The sequence below is a fragment of the Haliotis rubra genome, unplaced genomic scaffold (assembly GCF_003918875.1).
Source record: "Haliotis rubra isolate DU_JTF1 unplaced genomic scaffold, ASM391887v1 Scf172, whole genome shotgun sequence".
Lineage (NCBI taxonomy): Eukaryota > Metazoa > Mollusca > Gastropoda > Lepetellida > Haliotidae > Haliotis > Haliotis rubra.
Window position 1 is genome coordinate 288,659 of NW_025765692.1, and position 20,942 is coordinate 309,600.

General features: G+C 40.2%; 1 protein-coding gene across 3 annotated transcripts in view; it reads left to right on the forward strand.

Annotated features, from left to right (window-relative positions):
• The window catches only part of LOC124272715 (proton channel OtopLc-like), a 72,739-nt gene that overhangs the window by 24,621 nt on the left and 27,176 nt on the right, over positions 1–20,942 (forward strand). The window contains exons 1-2 of one of the 3 annotated variants that reach the window (XM_046707901.1): positions 4,512–5,775; positions 17,721–17,958. In XM_046707901.1, coding sequence (XP_046563857.1) covers positions 5,472–5,775; positions 17,721–17,958 — 542 coding nt within the window. In that variant the 5' untranslated portion in view covers positions 4,512–5,471. Of the gene's footprint in view, positions 1–4,511; positions 5,776–15,418; positions 15,503–17,720; positions 17,959–20,942 lie in introns of those variants that run through there. The other 2 variants (XM_046707903.1, XM_046707902.1) reach the window with 2 other exon arrangements.

Below are 20,942 nucleotides of genomic sequence, written 5' to 3' on the forward strand. Positions count from 1 at the left end.
TTTCAACGTATATCATTCTACTGTAGAATGTTCCACTATGTATCATTCTCCTGTAAAACATTTCAACGTATATCATTCGACTGTGGAACATTCCATCGTATATCATTCTACTGTAGAATGTTCCACTATGTATCATTCTCCTGTAAAACTTTTCAACGTATATCATTCTACTGTAGAATGTTCCACTATGTATCATTCTCCTGTAAAACTTTTCAACGTATATCATTCTACTGTAGAATGTTCCACTGTGTATCATTCTCCTGTAAAACATTTCAATGTATATCATTCGACTGTGGAACATTCCATCGTATATCATTCTACTGTAGAATGTTCCACTGTGTATCATTCTCCTGTAAAACATTTCAACGTATATCATTCGACTGTGGAACATTCCATCGTATATCATTCTACTGTAGAATGTTCCACTGTGTATCATTCTCCTGTAAAACATTTCAACGTATATCATTCGACTGTGGAACATTCCATCGTATATCATTCGACTGTAGAATGTTCCACGATGTATCATTCTCCTGTAAAACTTTTCAACGTATATCATTCTACTGTAGAATGTTCCACTGTGTATCATTCTCCTGTAAAACATTTCAACGTATATCATTCGACTGTGGAACATTCCATCGTATATCATTCGACTGTAGAATGTTCCACGATGTATCATTCTCCTGTAAAACTTTTCAACGTATATCATTCGACTGTAGAATGTTCCACTGTGTATCATTCTCCTGTAAAACATTTCAACGTATATCATTCGACTGTGGAACATTCCATCGTATATCATTCTACTGTAGAATGTTCCACTATGTATCATTCTCCTGTAAAACTTTTCAACGTATATCATTCGACTGTGGAACATTCCATCGTATGTCATTCTACTGTAGAATGTTCCACTATGTATCATTCTCCTGTAAAACTTTTCAACGTATATCATTCGACTGTAGAATGTTTCACTATGTATCATTCTCCTGTAAAACTTTTCAACGTATATCATTCTACTGTAGAATGTTCCACTATGTATCATTCTCCTGTAAAACATTTCAACGTATATCATTCGACTGTGGAACATTCCATCGTATATCATTCTACTGTAGAATGTTCCACTATGTATCATTCTCCTGTAAAACTTTTCAACGTATATCATTCGACTGTAGAATGTTCCACTATGTATCATTCTCCTGTAAAACTTTTCAACGTATATCATTCTACTGTAGAATGTTCCACTGTGTATCATTCTCCTGTAAAACATTTCAATGTATATCATTCGACTGTGGAACATTCCATCGTATATCATTCTACTGTAGAATGTTCCACTATGTATCATTCTCCTGTAAAACATTTCAACGTATATCATTCGACTGTGGAACATTCCATCGTATATCATTCGACTGTAGAATGTTCCACGATGTATCATTCTCCTGTAAAACTTTTCAACGTATATCATTCTACTGTAGAATGTTCCACTGTGTATCATTCTCCTGTAAAACATTTCAACGTATATCATTCGACTGTGGAACATTCCATCGTATATCATTCTACTGTAGAATGTTCCACTATGTATCATTCTCCTGTAAAACTTTTCAACGTATATCATTCGACTGTGGAACATTCCATCGTATGTCATTCTACTGTAGAATGTTCCACTATGTATCATTCTCCTGTAAAACATTTCAACGTATATCATTCGACTGTAGAATGTTCCACTATGTATCATTCTCCTGTAAAACTTTTCAACGTATATCATTCTACTGTAGAATGTTCCACTATGTATCATTCTCCTGTAAAACATTTCAACGTATATCATTCGACTGTGGAACATTCCATCGTATATCATTCTACTGTAGAATGTTCCACTATGTATCATTCTCCTGTAAAACTTTTCAACGTATATCATTCGACTGTAGAATGTTCCACTATGTATCATTCTCCTGTAAAACTTTTCAACGTATATCATTCTACTGTAGAATGTTCCACTGTGTATCATTCTCCTGTAAAACATTTCAATGTATATCATTCGACTGTGGAACATTCCATCGTATATCATTCTACTGTAGAATGTTCCACTATGTATCATTCTCCTGTAAAACTTTTCAACGTATATCATTCGACTGTGGAACATTCCATCGTATATCATTCTACTGTAGAATGTTCCACTGTGTATCATTCTCCTGTAAAACATTTCAACGTATATCATTCGACTGTGGAACATTCCATCGTATATCATTCTACTGTAGAATGTTCCACTATGTATCATTCTCCTGTAAAACTTTTCAACGTATATCATTCGACTGTGGAACATTCCATCGTATATCATTCTACTGTAGAATAGTTCCCTGTATATCATTTTCATGTAGCACATTCCAAAGTATATCATTCTTCTGTATAATGTTCCAATTTATATCATTCTACTGTAGAACAACCCACCGTATATCATTCTATTTAGAACATTTCACCGTAAATATATCTACTGTAGTACAAACCACCGTATATCATTTCTACTTTAGAACATTTCATCTACTGTAGAACATTTCACCGTATATATCTACTGTAGAGAACATCTATCATTCTACTGTAGAATGTTACAGTGTATATCATTCTATTGTAGAACATTCAGAACATTCACTGTTCTACGACACAATATATCACAATCGTATACTGAAGATATCAAAGCTCCACAGTATTGACCTACTGTACCGAAATGGGCAGACAGATCGAGTTTTATGACTTACAAACAATTGCTTTTGTGCAGTTAAGCGATTCTCGATGCTAAATGATCAGTTGAAGCTATGTGACGTTGAACTGATTGATTGTTGAAAAATACAAACGAGTCGTTATAAGTTGATAACATTACCTTATCTCAACATTAGCCGGACTTCAGAGATGAATGTCATACAATTGTTTTTATTTCTATTCTTAAGGCGACAATGGCGATATTCAGGATGACCTAAACTGCCAATCAAAAGATGAAAAAATATTCATTTAACTTAAAACTTACAAACGTTACCAAACGGTTACTAGTAGCCGAAATTACAAGACCAAAGCACAACTAGGATGTACAATATACAGATATATCACCATCAAATAACCATTCCATTTCTTGCTTGTCGCCCATCAAACATGGGAGTATACGTGCTTCTTGCCAGCTGTTTACTTGTGACTCAGATTTAGAGATCATGTTCCCCACTTGAATGTTTGCTGCACGTGTCTCGAGACTTACTTGACATACACTCTCCTAGACTGAGATTTAGTCTCTGCAAATATATAATTTTGAAATAAGAAAGACAACTCCATTTAAATTGAAAAGGGGCCCTAGAGAGACTGGATATTCAGAAACTGTCGAACATCAGGGCATAGTCTATTTAGACTACAGTATTCCAGTAGAGACTCAGAGGGAGGAAAATATCTTTATGGTTCAGGAACTGTGAGCCATTCCTTGGGCGAGATCATACCGATGTCTCGTGGCTTATATTCTGTAATTAGGACACTGCTGTATCCGGACCAAACTCGATAAACTGGTGAACGGCTGTGCAAGGGAAGAAAGAATATACATAATTTACACCAATCACTGTTCAGGAACTGTGCAGCGTACAGGGGGTGGGGGTGCCGGGGCACATGTCAGTGCTACGTAACAGCTTACTTTCAAGTGTGTTGACAGAGAAAACAGGCACCCTGGCATCCGTAGTATGTCTTGAAGACGCAAGGCCGTCCTACCGTATAAATAACCTGCAGTGGAGGCTCGTTCTGCCTTGAGACAGATGGATTGTTTTCATGCGCTCGTAATTTGTTTTCGTCTTCCTTTATATCGGGTTTATTTCCTGTGTGTTCTCGTAACTTATCATACACACTCATTACCTTATGTCAAAACAGAACCCTGGGACTTTATTATGTATCTGAGCGGCTAATTTGTGTCGTTTGTTTTACTCAAGACCTGAATATGTCCATAATGAAACACATTTTAACAACATTTTAATAAAAGTTCATTTTTGTTTAAAAATATAATTTTGAAAAGCGTAAACCTATTTTGTTCGAATGAGATTCTTGATTTTCGGTGTATTTCAATTATATTTGCCCATCTCCCAGGTGCAATAAACGGCCTGACATGGATATTTCCACCAGTATAGATTCGAGCAAGGCTATTGCCGTCAGTGTTATGATGACATCGATATACCCTCCTCCCCACATGTGTTGTAGCCTTAAAAAGACCCGTAGTATACACGTCATTCTCAAGTTTCAAACCCAAAGCAATGGCCCTGCAATTTTTTACATCTCTGAAAATTTCTTTCAGCCTTAAAAAAACTCATGCACATGGATTGTACCGGCGTCTGTCGTTCTCTTCATCATCTAGCTCCCCCTCCCCGTCTAACGCTACCTCTACCCCCTCTCCCCCACCCACCGCTCCTCCTCAGATACAAATCTTGAAACAGATGCAGTTCGCCGAGATATGTGAACCCTGACAGCATCGCAACGCTCCTCCAGGCCGTACACTCGTGTCCGAGGAAAAATTAAACTGCTACCAACTGCCAGTACGCTTCCAGCAGATTGACTGAACGATTTAGCTTGCTGTTCACGGGGTGCCTCAGATAGGGATGTTTTAAAGAAGAGAGCGTACAAAGTCTTTGACTGTTTAATGAGCGGCCATGTTGACAGATGGGCGGTCCTCCGTTGGATGTTGAGGGCGAAGATTGGACGCTGGAGATCGGTCTCATAGAAACTTTTGGAAACATTGATGGGATATTGGTGAAGGGTCTGCCTTGCTTCAAATGAGCCGATCTTCTCCGTGTATGGCTTGACCTACGATCTCACGTAAATGGTACGAGTCTTACACATTTGATTGCAAAAAAGTCCGTGTCTCGAGTGGCGGTTGACTTCTGGTCTTCATCTAGTGTCGTCTGCTTCTTCCATCGTCTGCCCGATTATGACGGGAGGCAGGTGAGGATCGTCAAGGTTGTGTTTTGTTTATAATACAAGTTGGTTTACTGTTTACAAACTTTCCAAGCTGAAAGTAGACTGACCGGGAGGCGATAAGAGATTAATTAAACACATATCTTGTTAGTCACCGGAGCTCGGAGCATAAAGAGGAGAATCCATCGTGGCATCGTTCCTGGAGGTTGCAGTGTGATGTAATACCGTGAGTGTGCTCCAACAGGCCCTGCCGGGGACACTGTTTTCACACGTTTACCAGTGTAAATGCGTTAATTGGATATCAGACCCCGAAGCGTGTACACGTCTCAGATAGACAGCTGAACGGTCAGTGTTGGAACTTCCGGCAAACGTCCGAGCAGGGGAGCAGACGATAATTCACGTGTATCTTCTCATTTCTGCCTCACTGACACTCCTACACCGTCGTAAATTGTTGGGAATTTGCCGGGGACTGAAGTAAGGAATCTCTCCCACACAGCCCAGATCCGACTGGAGCGAGCGGAAGGCTATCGCTTTAAAAGATAAGTGGATATTTCAAGATGGCTTCTAGCGGCGTTGACCCTGATGTTAAAGAAAAAGCCAACGAGGAAGCCACAAAAGTCGAGCCAGAACGTCCTCCTGAGGCTACGGATGAGCAGGTTCCAGCATCTGCAGACAATCCTGCAATACAGGTGACAGAGGCTCCCCAAACATTGGAGGAGGTTAATGAAGCGAATCCAACGCCGGTCGATCCACAACCGGAACAACCCACACCCGAGGACACCCAGCCTGAGGAAGTTACTACACCCGAGGAAGAAACTCCTCCAGCTGAAACCCCGAAAAAGCTCACACGCCTCCAGAAAAGTAAGATTCTATTTGTGTTTTGATGCAAAGTCGGTAAAAGTTCAGTGTGGTGTATGTTACATTGGCGTAGTGACGCTGGATCAGAGGGCGTTTGAGTAGGGATGGGGGGTCGGAATGGGGAGAGGGATCTACAACACAAAGCAAGCTGCATGAAGGGGATGCGCGGGGTTCCTCAAGAATCTCATCAGTTCCAGATGGCCGGCTACTGCCGTCCCGTTTTGATGGAGTCGAGGGTCCACAATTTAACCGTACTTGAATATTTCACATGTTCGGAATTCAACTCTGTTGTTGGCCAGTACTCGATGCCAAGGTGGTTTATAAGAAACGGCTGAGGGAAATTGGAAGCAGACTTTATTTATTTCCGCCTTTTAAATTCTGTTTAAAATGTTGTAGATATAAACAAAGGTAAACACGGGTAAACAAAGAGACGACTGAGCATTGCAAGACGCGCATACATGCTAAGCGTTATTATGTCCGACATATTTTGACAAGCGATGGATGAAGTGAGTTAGGTGGCATTACCCTCGTTATAAAACCGAATCAATTATGCATGCCAACCTCTGACAAGCCGAATGTCTAAACAGACCCGTATGTCGGACATTACCCAGGATTCATTCCCCCGTCCTGTCCAGTTAGTTAATGACTTGGGCAGTTTCAGCCATTCACAATCAACCAATCACAGTTCAGGAACTTGACGAGTTTGTAGTTAAGACAGGCGGTATATTTGCGAACATCAGATAGTGTTACAGATTTACAGATTTGTGTCCATTCTTCATCCGCTTCCGCCTAAACGTGTCTGTCCATTCTCGTGGTTTTAGTACCTACTAGTGTTTATCTCTATCTCTCTCTATCTCTATCTATTTATCAATCTGTATCTATATATTATCTCTGTCTCTATCTATATCTCTATCGCTAGCTGTCAATCTGTCTCTATTCCTCTGTCTATCGCTATCTTTATCTATCTATATCTATCTACCTCTATCACTCTATATCTCTCTCTTTCTATATATATATATATCTCTATATCTCTCAATCTATCTCTCTACCAATCTATCTCTCAATCTATATATCTCTCAATCTATCTATCTCTCAATCTATCTATCTCAATCTCATCTATCTCTCTCAATCTATCTCTCAATCTATCTCTATCTCAATCTCTCAAATCTATCTATCTATCTCTCAATCTATATATCTCTCAATCTATCTCTATCTCTCAATCTATCTATCTCTCAATCTATCTCTCTCAATCTATCTATCTATCTATCTCTCTAATCTATCTATCTCTATCTCATCTCTCAATCTCTATCTATCTCTCTATCTATGTTTACGTGTGTTTTCAGGTGTCAGTCGGTCTGTGATAACATTTTAACATATACGTACATGGTTTGTGTCTGTAAACTTCTGCAACCTGTGTTTGTCGTACGGTGCTGTCCACGACCGTGCTAATCTAATGTATTTTATCGTATCTCATTTGCGTTGATCGGTTTACATGACATCAATAACTGGATTGTCTGGTACCCTCTGTCCTCCCTTATACAGATGGACTTTTTTTGCGTGCAGTGTTAAACCAAAAAGGTATCACGTGATAATTCTTTAGAAAATCAATCATTGACGGTAATAATGATCAATAACACCTCGACCTTTATCTGTACAAAACGACGACACAGCTATAAGATAACCTGCCCTCATTTATAGGGGCGGTGGGGTAGCCTAGTTGTTAAAGCGTTCGCTCGTCACGCCGAAGACCCGGGTTCGATTCCCCACATAGGTACAATGCGTGAAGCCCATTTCTGGTGTCCCCCCGTCGTGATATTGCTGGAATATTGCCAGAAGCGGCGTAAAACCATACTAACTCACTCAGACCAGTCGGGTGTTAGCTGTAATAAGACTATACCTTACACTGATGAGGGGGACATTCTGAATTCACATGTTGGTGGATCCTGATCGTCAGAACACGGCTCCTTCGCAGTCAGCACCTTGAGTGAGTGAGTGACTGACTTGGAATTCACGCCGCTTTGAAAACATGGCCATCATGCTTTAGAAAAAAAAGATTCTCAAGAAACATACAATACAACGACCGTGGTCTTAATACAAATGTAGACGTTTTCCTAAAATTGTTTTATCGTTCGTTACCAAGTCAGAAAGAAGTATATCTCGGATTAAGATGGGAAACAAGTGATCACCATGGTATGATTTGCATCTTCCGGAGCCCAGACGCTGCTCTTCAAGGCCACGTTGTCTGATAGAGCCTCGGAATATCTCGTTAATGCCTCGCAATGTCTCGTACTGTCTCGTAACACCTGGCAGCGGCCACCGGGACTAGGGTAACTCAACTCAGCGTGTTCCTGCACCCAAGCAGGCCGCAGATTATCGTCTCCTACGTAAGTGGTTATGACTGTAGGCCAACTGTCTCCGCGGCAAATGCTGCAGCTAATCAGATTGATAAAGGAACAAACGCCTCTGATGCCGGGATTTCTAACTCACTTGGTGGAGATATTAGTGGAAACAGGTGAAACAACACCAGAATCTGTGCCTTTTGCCATCATTAGGAGCGATGGGGTAGCCTAGTGGTTAAAGCGCCCGCTCGTCACGCCGAAGTCCGGGTTCGATTCCCCACGAGGGTTTAATGTGTGAAGCCCATTTCTGATGTTGCCCGCCGTGATATTGCTAGGATATTGCTAAAAGCGCCGTAAAAGTATAACTCACTCACTGGGTATCACTATGTTATGTATGACTATAACTATTATAAGGGGATAATTTCTTCGTATATTTCAACGTCAGTAAGCATGCGTGGCTCCTGTTTCATTAATAGTTTTGTGTATAAAGACTCGGTCATCGGTGGGGAGATCTTCATAAAAGAAAAAATATTTATTTGTTTTGGTTCAGACAGCAATTTGTCCTGACTGAACATTTTACAGTCAAGGGCATTTGGGTAACATTTGGTAACAACGCATTTTCTTTCCGGTTTTGGCTCACAATATATACAATAATATACGTTTACAAAACACTTGAGCGCGAGCCTAATGCTTTGGAATACGCTTTTGCCTGATAGCAACGTATCTAAGAGACAGGACGTCTTTTTTTCTGTATCAACAGTTCATTGTAAACAGTAGTTTCAAACAATATCAGCTGATGGCGAAATATGCCTGTAAATTGCATTAAATTATATATAGCGTATACCGGCAGTGTCTACAAGTCCACAAATCGATCATGACTGACACCCACGGATCATCTTACAATAACAACATTATGGTAATTACACATTCTCTGGGCGTGTAATCCAATGTCTTCAAGGTAACACCTTGAAGTGACAGCCCAATATTACCGGCCTCTCGACACAGCGCGACAGACATTACTGGCAGAGCAATCTCTCATAGAGACCCTGAAACAAACACATCCGATACAGCCAATACGTGTCAGAGAGACCCTGAAACAAACACATCCGATACAGCCAATACGTGTCATAGAGACCCTGAAACAAACACGTCCGATACAACGTGTCCAATGCGTGTCATAGAGACCCTGAAACAAACACGTCCGATACAGCCACGTGTCATAGAGACCCTGAAACAAATCCGATACAGCCATTGCGTGAGAGACCCTGAAACAAACACGTCCGATACAGAAAATGCGTGGCAAGTCTAGATTTCTCAGAGACCCTGAAACAAACACGTCCAGCTTCTTTTCATTATGCGTGTCATAGAGACTTTTTGAAACATAGTATAATATGTCATCAATTCAGAGACTAGTTGTTAGTCTAATAGAGACCCTGAAACAAACACATCCTATACAGCCAGTGCGTGTCATGGAGACCCTGAAACAAACACATCCTATACAGCCAGTGCGTGTCATAGAGACCCTGAAACAAACACATCTAATACAGCCATTGCGTGTCATAGAGACCCTGAAACAAACACATCCTATACAGTCAGTGCGTGTCATAGAGACCCTGAAACAAACACATCTAATAGTCAATGCGTGTCATAGAGACCCTGAAACAAACATCCAATACAGCCAATGCGTGTCATAGAGACCCTGAAACAAACATCCAATACAGCCAGTCCATAAGGATATTTGTCAAGATCAGATGACTGCAGTTTCTGAAAATAAAAACTCTCTCGGCTCCTTTTATTATTTTTCATTAAGGTAATTAATGGACTGGGTTTTTCTGTAAATTTATGCTAATTTTGGGACACGATGTCAGTCTGGTGAGAGTCTGACATCAATGAAAGCCCTGTTAGCTGCTAGCCATATCCCGGACATGATCATAGGGTTTATCTCAACTGGAGGTTTTCCTGACAGTAATTATATTTACATATTTAAAAAAATATTTTGATGATATCGTTCAGCAGCGTTACTCGAGGTAGCGTGAGAAATAAGCCAGAAAACATGATATCATTTCCTGACCGTTGGATCTTGGCCTCTGAAGATGGGTTACACAAGTAGCCCTTTACAGTAGTGGCACCCGTGAAGGTCCGGGTTAGAATATTGATCTTCAGTAACCCATGCTTCTCTACCCGTGAAGATCCGGGTTAGAATATTGATCTTCAGTAACCCATGCTTGTCCACCCGTGAAGGTGTGGGTTAGAATATTGGTCTTCAGTAACCTATGCTTGTCTACCCGTGAAGATCCGGGTTAGACTATTGGTCTTCAGTAACCCATGCTTGTCCACCCGTGAAGGTCAGGGTTAGAATATTGGTCTTCAGTAACCTATGCTTGTCTACCCGTGAAGGTCCGGGTTAGAATATTGATCTTCAGTAACCCATGCTTGTCTACCCGTGAAGGTCAGGGTTAGAATATTGATCTTCAGTAACCCATGCTTGTCGTAAGAGGCGACTAACGGGATCGGGTGGTCGGGCTCGCTGACTTGGTTGACACATTGCGCCAATAGATGCTCATGCTGTTGATCACTGGATTGTCTGTTCCAGACTCGATTATTTACAGACCGCTGCCATATAGCTGGAATATTGCTGAGGGCGGCGTAAAACTCAACTCACTCACTCACTCACTTTACAGCAGTGAAACCATCCTGTCACATTATGTTACAGTACTGTAACCGAGAAAGTATCTTCATCAACACGATCGTGTATCAGTAAGTCCATTAATGATATTGTTCCATCAAGGGAATATGGTGTTAGCAATATTCCTGCAATATCATGGCGGGATCGCCACAAATGGGCTTCACACATTGTACCCATGTAAGGAATCGAACCCGGGTCTTCGGCGTGACGAGCGAGCACTGTAACTACTGGGTTACAGCCCCTGCCCAAAATCATTAAACAAAGTAGAGAGAACATAATTTGATTAAACCTAATTTTGTGATATAATTGAGAGAGTTGATAATCACTAATTATTTCATTTAAATAAGTATTTTGTATATTTCTATCAGTATACGAATTGATACGATCAACTTATTTTTACTCGATCAGTAATGGAGTTTCAGATGTCGTTATTGTAAGTTTGGTAAACCTCACAGATGTAATTCATTCATTTCAAGGTATTGCGTGTAAGAAAAGCAAGATATTGTGTGTATTTCACAATATCTTTGTTTTATGTTATATCTCTAAATAGTCTGTCATACAGACCCTGAAGCAAATATATCCAAGAAAGCCCACGCAAGTCTAGAAAATGTAGCAAGTCTAGATTTCCACAGCTTCTGAAAATGAAGAAAGTCTCAGGGCTTCTTTTCATTATAGTTCTTCTTTTTTTTTTACTATGAGCTTTTTTTCTGTAAAATATGTTCATTTCAGAGACTAGTTGTTAGTCTAGTCTCCAAATACGAAAATGATTACATCTTTGCATTTATGCAGTGTTATCAGTAATACTACTGACATGAAATGTATTAATCAGTTAATACATGTGAAAACATTCAGAGCGTTATGTTCCGAAGATGGCCGAAGATGCGTTCATTTCATCACTTCTTTTATAGAATTGAGGTGTAAAACACGAAATGAACGTTCAGCTACAGGTTCATGTTCCTGTAGTTTAGCCGAAGGGGTCGTTGTCGGCACAGGTACTACAGATACGTACCCCAGGTACGTTTCTGTACACAGAAATGTACCCTAAACAAAGTCAAAATACAGAAACGTACCCGGTACCCTAAAAGGCGGACGAGTCCATATTCCGCAATCCAAAACCGAAACCGTATGTAGTTTACGAGTGGTATTGGGCATCGCAATATAACCGTTACTGTGTATATTCGTATTTTTATATAACGCAATCAAATGCATCTAATACAACAGTATGACAGTTCCGATCAAGAAAACGACACAGTGTGTATGGAATCGTTCCAGGGTACGTTTCTGTATGCTGATTTTGGCTAGGGTACATTTCTGTATACAGAAACGTACCTGGCGTACACATCTGTAGTACCTGTGCCGACAACAACCCCTTCAGCTGTGGTTTATTCTGTCAGTATATAGGTATCCTTTTCCTCCTACGGGACAGATGTCTGTGGTTGACGTAAGCTGGTGTCTGAGTATGACCACGCGAGGAATGCGTTCTCCCTCACAGCAATGAAAATATTACCGTAATTCTAAACCGATTCTTCAGACCAACAGAAGTTTGTTTACACAGGTGATACCAATCAATTTTGTATTGAATTACCCTTACCGTTTAGTTTAGACGCGAATCATGATGAATTTCCCCAACGTATGAACTTGTAATTGATCTAGGAGTGTGTGTATGTTGTAACACCGTTACATGGTGCATCACGTTTTATCATTGTATAGAATACAAGAGTAACATCGTATATCAACATTGTATAGAATACAAGAGTAACATCGTATATCAACATGGTATAGAATACAAGAGTAACATCGTATATCAACATGGTATAGAATACAAGAGTAACATCGTATATCAACATGGTATAGAATACAAGAGTAACATCGTATATCAACATGGTATAGAATACAAGAGTAACATCGTATATCAACATGGTATAGAATACAAGAGTAACATCGTATATCAACATGGTATAGAATACAAGAGTAACATCGTATATTATCATTGTATAGAATATCAAGAGTAACATCGTATATCAACATGGTATAGAATACAAGAGTAACATCGTATATCAACATGGTATAGAATACAAGAGTAACATCGTATATCAACATGGTATAGAATAGAAGAGTAACATCGTATATCAACATGGTATAGAATATAAGAGTAACATCGTATATTATCATTGTATAGAATATAAGAGTAACATCGTATATCAACATGGTATAGAATACAAGAGTAACATCGTATATCAACATGGTATAGAATACAAGAGTAACATCGTATATCAACATGGTATAGAATACAAGAGTAACATCGTATAGAATATATCAACATGGTATAGAATATAAGAGTAACATCGTATATCAACATGGTATAGAATATAAGAGTAACATCGTATATCAACATATAGAATACAAGAGTAACATCGTATATCAACATGGTATAGAATACAAGAGTAACATCGTATATCAACATGGTATATAGAATACAAAGAGTAACATCGTATATCAACATGGTATAGAATACAAGAGTAACATCGTATATCAACATTGTATAGAATACAAGAGTAACATCGTATATCAACATGGTATAGAATACAAGAGTAACATCGTATATCATCATTGTATAGAATACAAGAGTAACATCGTATATCAACATGGTATAGAATACAAGAGTAACATCGTATATCAACATGGTATAGAATACAAGAGTAACATCGTATATCAACATTGTATAGAATATACAAGAGTAACATCGTATATCAACATGGTATAGAATACAAGAGTAACATCGTATATCAACATGGTATAGAATACAAGAGTAACATCGTATATCAACATTGTATAGAATACAAGAGTAACATCGTATATCAACATGGTATAGAATACAAGAGTAACATCGTATATCAACATTGTATAGAATATAAGAGTAACATCGTATATCAACATGGTATAGAATACAAGAGTAACATCGTATATCAACATGGTATAGAATACAAGAGTAACATCGTATATCAACATTGCATAGAATATAAGAGTAACATCGTATATCAACATGGTATAGAATACAAGAGTAACATCGTATATCAACATGGTATAGAATACAAGAGTAACATCGTATATCAACATTGTATAGAATATAAGAGTAACATCGTATATCAACATGGTATAGAATACAAGAGTAACATCGTATATCCACATGGTATAGAATACAAGAGTAACATCGTGTAAGAGTTACATCATATATCATCACAACATTGTACATCACCTTAACATATTTCGACGTTACATCGTATATCCCCATATCTTACAATACATTCATAACATAGTACATTGTTACATCATCGTACGTTAATGTTACATCGTCGTACATCAATGTTATATCGTATTTCAGTGTTACATCGTGCACTGTATCAGCAGCCTTATCATCCTGGGCCCTTATTCTCGAAACGTTCGTAGCGCTAAGAATTCTTAACTTTGATCGTAGCCAACGTTTTAAGAATGGGCTTAAGAAGTTCGTAGGGCTACGAATGTTTCGAGAATAGCTAGCCTGGTGTTCTTTGTCACAATCAATCAATATTACATGATGTATCTGTAGCGTTAGACTAATGCTTAGTCTCTGAATATATATAATTTTGATAGTAACAAACAAGCCCATTTAAATTGAAAAGAAGCCCTAAGGAGACCAGAGATTCAGAACCTGAGGAAATCTAGACTTGCGAGACTTGCTTTATTTAGGGCTTTACCACTGCAGAGAGAGCTTGGCAGTAGGGACAATAATGTGGTTCAGGGACTGTGAGACAGACTACTGTAGCATCTCCAGTTCTAAGTGTGATAGTGGTGTATCGTGTACACGAATACATGTCTCCAACACGTTTTGGTACCTTACTCTTCACGCACACCCCTGGACATCAGTTCCGGGCAGATTTGTCCTTGACACCCCCTCGCTTCACCCGCTAGCATCCCCCTCTACCATCTCCCTCTACCATGTGTGTTTTGTAACATGATCTGCCTATTTAAGCAGAATGCCACTGCTGTTCTGCGCGACATATTTATCCACGATGTTGTTCCCCACCCCTGTAGCCGCGTGGTTCATGCTGCCGTCGCTGTGGTCGTGCCGTGGTACAACCCAGGTACTGCCCACACGCTGCCGTTACAGCCCCAAGTCACTCAAGTACATTTGTATCACAATATCGCATCCACGTGAAAGTCGAGACAGTTTTTATTATTTTACTCAAAGCAGCTAGTACTAAAACAACCACTACTACCACCACCACCAACAACTACTACCTCAACCACAACGTTTGCTACTACTTCAGCTACATTTATACAACTGCTTCTGTTGCTGCTAAAGCTTCACTGTTAGCCTGTGTCACAGTCCTTGAACCACATTATTTTCCCTTCCACCTAGCCCTTTCTGCAATGCTGAACCTGAATGAAGCAAGTCTAGATTTCCTCAGATTCTGAATCTCCCTTCACTTGGGCTCTTTTCAATTTAAATGGGATTATTTGTTTTTATCAAAATTATATTCATGCAGAGACTCAGTATTAGTCTGCTCCACTGTGTGCAGTGACACACGAGCCCAGTGCAGCACACGTGACCGACACGTGACTACAGCACGGCCAGTGTTGGTGGGAAGCCAGCTAACACAACACGCATCCCCACTATAAACTGTTCCTAGTGAGGATTTGCTTGTGATTCTCTGTGATTTCCACGGTAGGATTATTTTATGTCCATTTACTGTATCTAGTCATCCACTGTATCTAGTGATTCATTGTATCTGGTCATCCACTGTATCTAGTCATCCACTGTATCTAGTGATTTATTGTATCTAGTCATCCACTGTATCTAGTGATTTATTGTATCTAGTCATCATCTGTATCTAGTGATTCATTGTATCTAGTCATCATCTGTATCTAGTGATTTATTGTATCTAGTCATCATCTGTATCTAGTGATTTATTGTATCTAGTCATCCACTGTATCTAGTGATTCATTGTATCTAGTCATCATCTGTATCTAGTGATTTATTGTATCTAGTCATCCACTGTATCTAGTGATTTATTGTATCTAGTCATCATCTGTATCTAGTGATTCATTGTATCTAGTCATCCACTGTATCTAGTGATTCATTGTATCTAGTCATCCACTGTACCTAGTGATTCATTTATCTAGTTATTTACTGTATATAGTCATTCATTGTACCTGACCATTCATGTATCTAGTCATTCATTATCTAGTCACTCCTTGTCAGGGCTCCAGATAAGGGCCGTATCGGCGTATGTACGGATAAAAAATATGCACGATACGGTAGGAAATAATTTAGAAAACGTAGCAGATACGCACCACAGCAATGGTGTACGGTCTTAGAATCACTTACAGACGTATTTATCTGAAAAAAAGTATTGTTTTATGGTTTATTGACCTGTTTACAAAAGAGTAGCAATGTTGTGGTGCATATATGAAACGAAACACAAGATTACTGATAGTCCATTAGCTTCCATTCAGTACTCTAAATGTACACTTAAGGTTTTCCAGTACTCAATATTGAACAAATAAGGAGTACGTACTCCTGATGTTGAAAAATTATCTGGAGCCCTGCCTTGTATCTGGTCATTCACTGCTTCTAGGCATAGTCAATCATTTATCTAGTCAATGGTTTATGGTCGTCAACCTGCTGCCGTTCAAAAAGACGTCATTCATGCAGTTGTAGGTCGTGTATAACAGTAAACCCACAACCACAATTCTGTCAGTGAAATGGACCACCGTACTGTAAGATATCGTAAAACGTTTATCTGACACATGTGAATGGCAGATTCTTTGTGTGTGTGAAGAGAGATATAGTTGGCTGCTACCGTCGGGAAGACGTGGTCAAATAACAACCACTATAGACTGTAGGTATGTGATAAAATACTAGTAGGGGTATCATTTCATCGCATTATTGCCCGTCATCATCGCCTCCTTATCACACCAATATCCATGAGCCGTGGTTCCCCCGAATAAATAGTCCCTGATAACGCTGGATCCCCCACGTTGAGACTTGTTGCTCATCAGATACAGGAGTTTGTGCTTAGTGTCAGCTGTTGATATGGAGCTGTATATTTTATCCATAATATTTAAAGATTGTCTTTATTAGTTCTTCCATCTTGTATAATGTCAAGGCGGGTTCTGTTTTATACTAGCTGGGTGGGTGTATATTCTGCCATGGACCATGTGTGCCTGCTGTACATGGGGTGGTGATTACCTATACTGATTGCCTATACACCGTGCCAGTTGCCAAAACGGTAAAGCAAACATGTTGGATAAAAATGTCCAATAGTTACATATTTTCGATTAAAGATTGTAGACCTCAGACGTGTTAGGAAACACCAATACCGACATTTCTGAAAGATCCTGAAGGGAGGCAGGGCTCAGGCAGACTGACAAGTGCAAATTTGTTTCATTCTTAACCTAAATTGTTTGACAGTAAACATATGTTACCATGTTTATGAATCTAACAGGTGGTTATTAATCTACTACGACAGACACTATCTTCTACTGGGTTGGATTTCGAGTCATCAAGAATTATGTTATTATTATAGAGGCACTGTAACACAGACTACATATCTATTATTTGGTATCTGGACAGACTTATGTTGGGGTTGGCACATAACAGCACCGTGTATAAACTGTGACATGTTATTATCAGCTATAACTAGCGGGTCGACCAGCGAGACCAGACCCTGTACTTGCATCATATAACAACACATGCCATAGCAACCAACCACATACCATAACAACCAACCAGTAATTCCTGCCACATAAACACCATATCTCCTCTCTGCACGCCCCAGTTCCCCGGCTAGCTATGGGATCAGCCTGTAACCAGTGCTGGAATGCTTCTATTGGCGTTCTGTGACAGCAGAAACAAATAATATACAATGTCTGTGTTTCAGTCCAGAAGCGCTTCCCGGGACTGCCATTTATCGGCGCAATGCGGTCTGGGACATACATCGTGAACGAACCCCGTGACGGCGCTGACAACGGAGTAGTCACCACGAGCAAGACGCCGGACAACGACGACCAGGTGTGTTTGACAAAGATGGAGGCGGATGCTGAAGAAGGTGTTGTTGCCTCACCCGAGGTCGCTGCTCTGCAGAAGCGGAAATCTTCCAAGAAGAATACTGTTTACAGGTAGGACGTGTTTCATGGGATTGGGGCGGGTTGAAGGTGACATGTAGAGGATTGGTCAACAGTCTGGATTCGTTATACCCAAACCCTGATTCTAGCCGATGGGTCGTAGTCATGGCCTTAATCATCAGGTTCCATGGCTGCAACACCCGTGTCGCTATAACGCCTCTAATACAGCAGACAACCCGTGAAGATCCAAGTCAGAAGTAATCTTCAGCAAACCATACTTATTATTATCATTTATTATTATAGGATATTTATATCACTGGATGTCAATCTCAACGGCACATTGTATTATCAATCTCAACCCCCTGGGGAGTATACAACTCTTGCAGCCACTAGGCGCACCGAGTTATTGTGGCTTTCTCATCCTAACGATCCCATTCACAGCTGGGTGGACTGGGACACACAGTCCTGGGACTGGGACACATAGTCCTGGGACTGGGACACATAGTCACAGTACTTTGTCCAAATTCACTGCACGTTGCTCTGTACCCGCAACTAGGTGTTTGCACGTATTCATGTGGCCACCATCTGGTCATCTACCAACGGATTCGTGGGTTCTTTTAAGTGCACAGGGTTGTGTACTGTACACTAGGGGTTGTGACAACACCGGTCACAGGTGGGCTCGATCCCGGCACCTCAACCTCGCTGGATCACTAGAAAGGCGCTTTAGCCAGCTCGCCCACCGCGCCATCAGAAGCGACAAACTGTCGGGTTCTCAGGCTCTCTGATGCATGCCATCCTATCCTGGTTGTGTAGATCGATGTTCGTATTGTCAATCACTGGATTGTCTGGTCACGATTCGATTTATTAAAGACTAACGCCATATAGCTGGAATATTGCTGAGTGCGGTGTGAGACGATCTATCAGTCAGTCAATCATAAGGCAGATATTCTACCATATCTCTGACACTGATCGCAACAGGCGAATCTCCAACATTAGATTTCCCGTGTTTTTGTTTGTATAATTTACCATACTGTGAAAGACAGCACACTACCTAATGACAACGTGAATGACTCTATACTGTATCATTACCTTGTTCAGTAGACCTGACAATGGCAGATTGAATTCAAATGTCAATGATCTATCAGTTTGCACGGGCAGATAACCTAATTATTTGTCAGCACGGAATCAATTTGTCTCTGGACCGACAGTACGAGACAGTGATCGACAGGAATCGTCAAGATTATATCCTCGGGGTTTTTGCACGATGCAATATATGCTAAGATAATTTAATTCCATGCAAACCCTCTCGAATGTAGGCTTGGGAACGTAATGCCCAACATAGAGGAAGAGCATAACTACATAACAACTGCAGTGACAAGTCCTTGTATTGTGAGAACAACACAGCCCTTCCTCCAGACAGTGAAACATCAAGAAAGTTACAAAATTCAGTCAGTCAGATTGATGAAAACAATGTTGTTTGTGATAAACTCACCAAATATAGATTTTAATATGGATTTCGAATTGCTAGCATTTAGGAAAAGACCCTCGACCCTCTGCCGAACATAAAAAATAGGATACTATTTCCAAGATGGCCACCGACACTTCTATGAGTCGAGAGTCATATTAACAAATAATTGTCGACCGTGGTATAAAATCAAATTTGGCACAGCTTTAGGAATAATAACTGTTTCCTTCTGTAAAAGCACTTACCAGTGACGTTTATATCAACAAATCCCAATAACAACAAATTAACACACACTGTTTATCTTAAGAATATTAGTTATGTGAAGTAGTCAAGATGTGCGTGAAGAACAACAAATAATCCCCCGTTAGGCATATACAAGTTAACAGTAACATGGGAGGTAGGTACTGTGCTATGGTATGAACCATACACTGGCCATAAGGCTTGGATGTCTTCAAAAATAGATGTAGCGACATAGCACGCGTTGTAATGACAAACACAATACCCACACGTGCATGTGACGTGCAAGCTGCAGTAACTCATAGTAACAGGAGTATTGTCTTACATCGACATGTATAACTATATATCAGCTGCACATGTGTAATAATTCCTGGCGAGCATGTCATCGGCTTCAAGGAACATCACTGTCTCCAGGTACAGAAGCAGAGTGGTGGTCCAGGTTTGATCCAACACGTGGGTACAACCTGTGCAACCAGTGCAACCAGTTCTCGCTGTATCGGAGAACAATGACTGTTCGACAATAATACTCTTTCCAGATTCACTTAATGCTCATTTGAAACGTTGTTCTGCTAAGACAAAACATGTTTCAGAAACAAACCTGTAAAACTTTCAAGGTTCGTTCAGCCCTGAAAAGTAATTGAATGTGGAGGAGAACAATTGAAATGCCGTTTAATCGCCGTTAAAGACAACGCATATTTACATATTTTCCCCCAAACCAAACAAATATGCATCTCAGAATTACAGAAGACATTACTGTACATTAGCTACAAGCACCGAACTGTGACGAAACGCGGAAGAATCAATACAGGATTAAAAATGTGCACATGAATTTCTTTAAATCCTGATTTTAGATACTCATGCTGAGTTTGAGTAAAGAAGGAGGATGGAAGTGAATCTAGGGTTTTCCTAGATGCCCCCTGAAAGCATGATATTCTGAACATAACTCATGTCCTAATTCAGAGCTACCTAACTCGGCCAAAGTCCTGCATCATTAATGTGTCCCACTGTTACTCACTCAAGGACAAACGTCAGCTCAATAACATGCTGGAGGATCAGCGTAATCCAGTTCCATCTGTTAAAAGCATGACGGTTCGAGACTGCGCTTCTAGCAACTACTGAGATCCCTAGATCTACCTCTGTTTTGAAACCTTGTACAGCTGATCAAGTCGCTGTGTAAAGGCCGAGCGTTATCTCACTCTTGCACCATCTCCAGGCAGTGGCACCGGATACACCTGCGTTGGCAACCACGTGCTGCAAAGTCGTGCCGGAATTCTCGGAAATTATAGTCGGATATTGTTCTTGAAGCGGTATTTCTCCTGCTTTTCGTCAAGGAAAC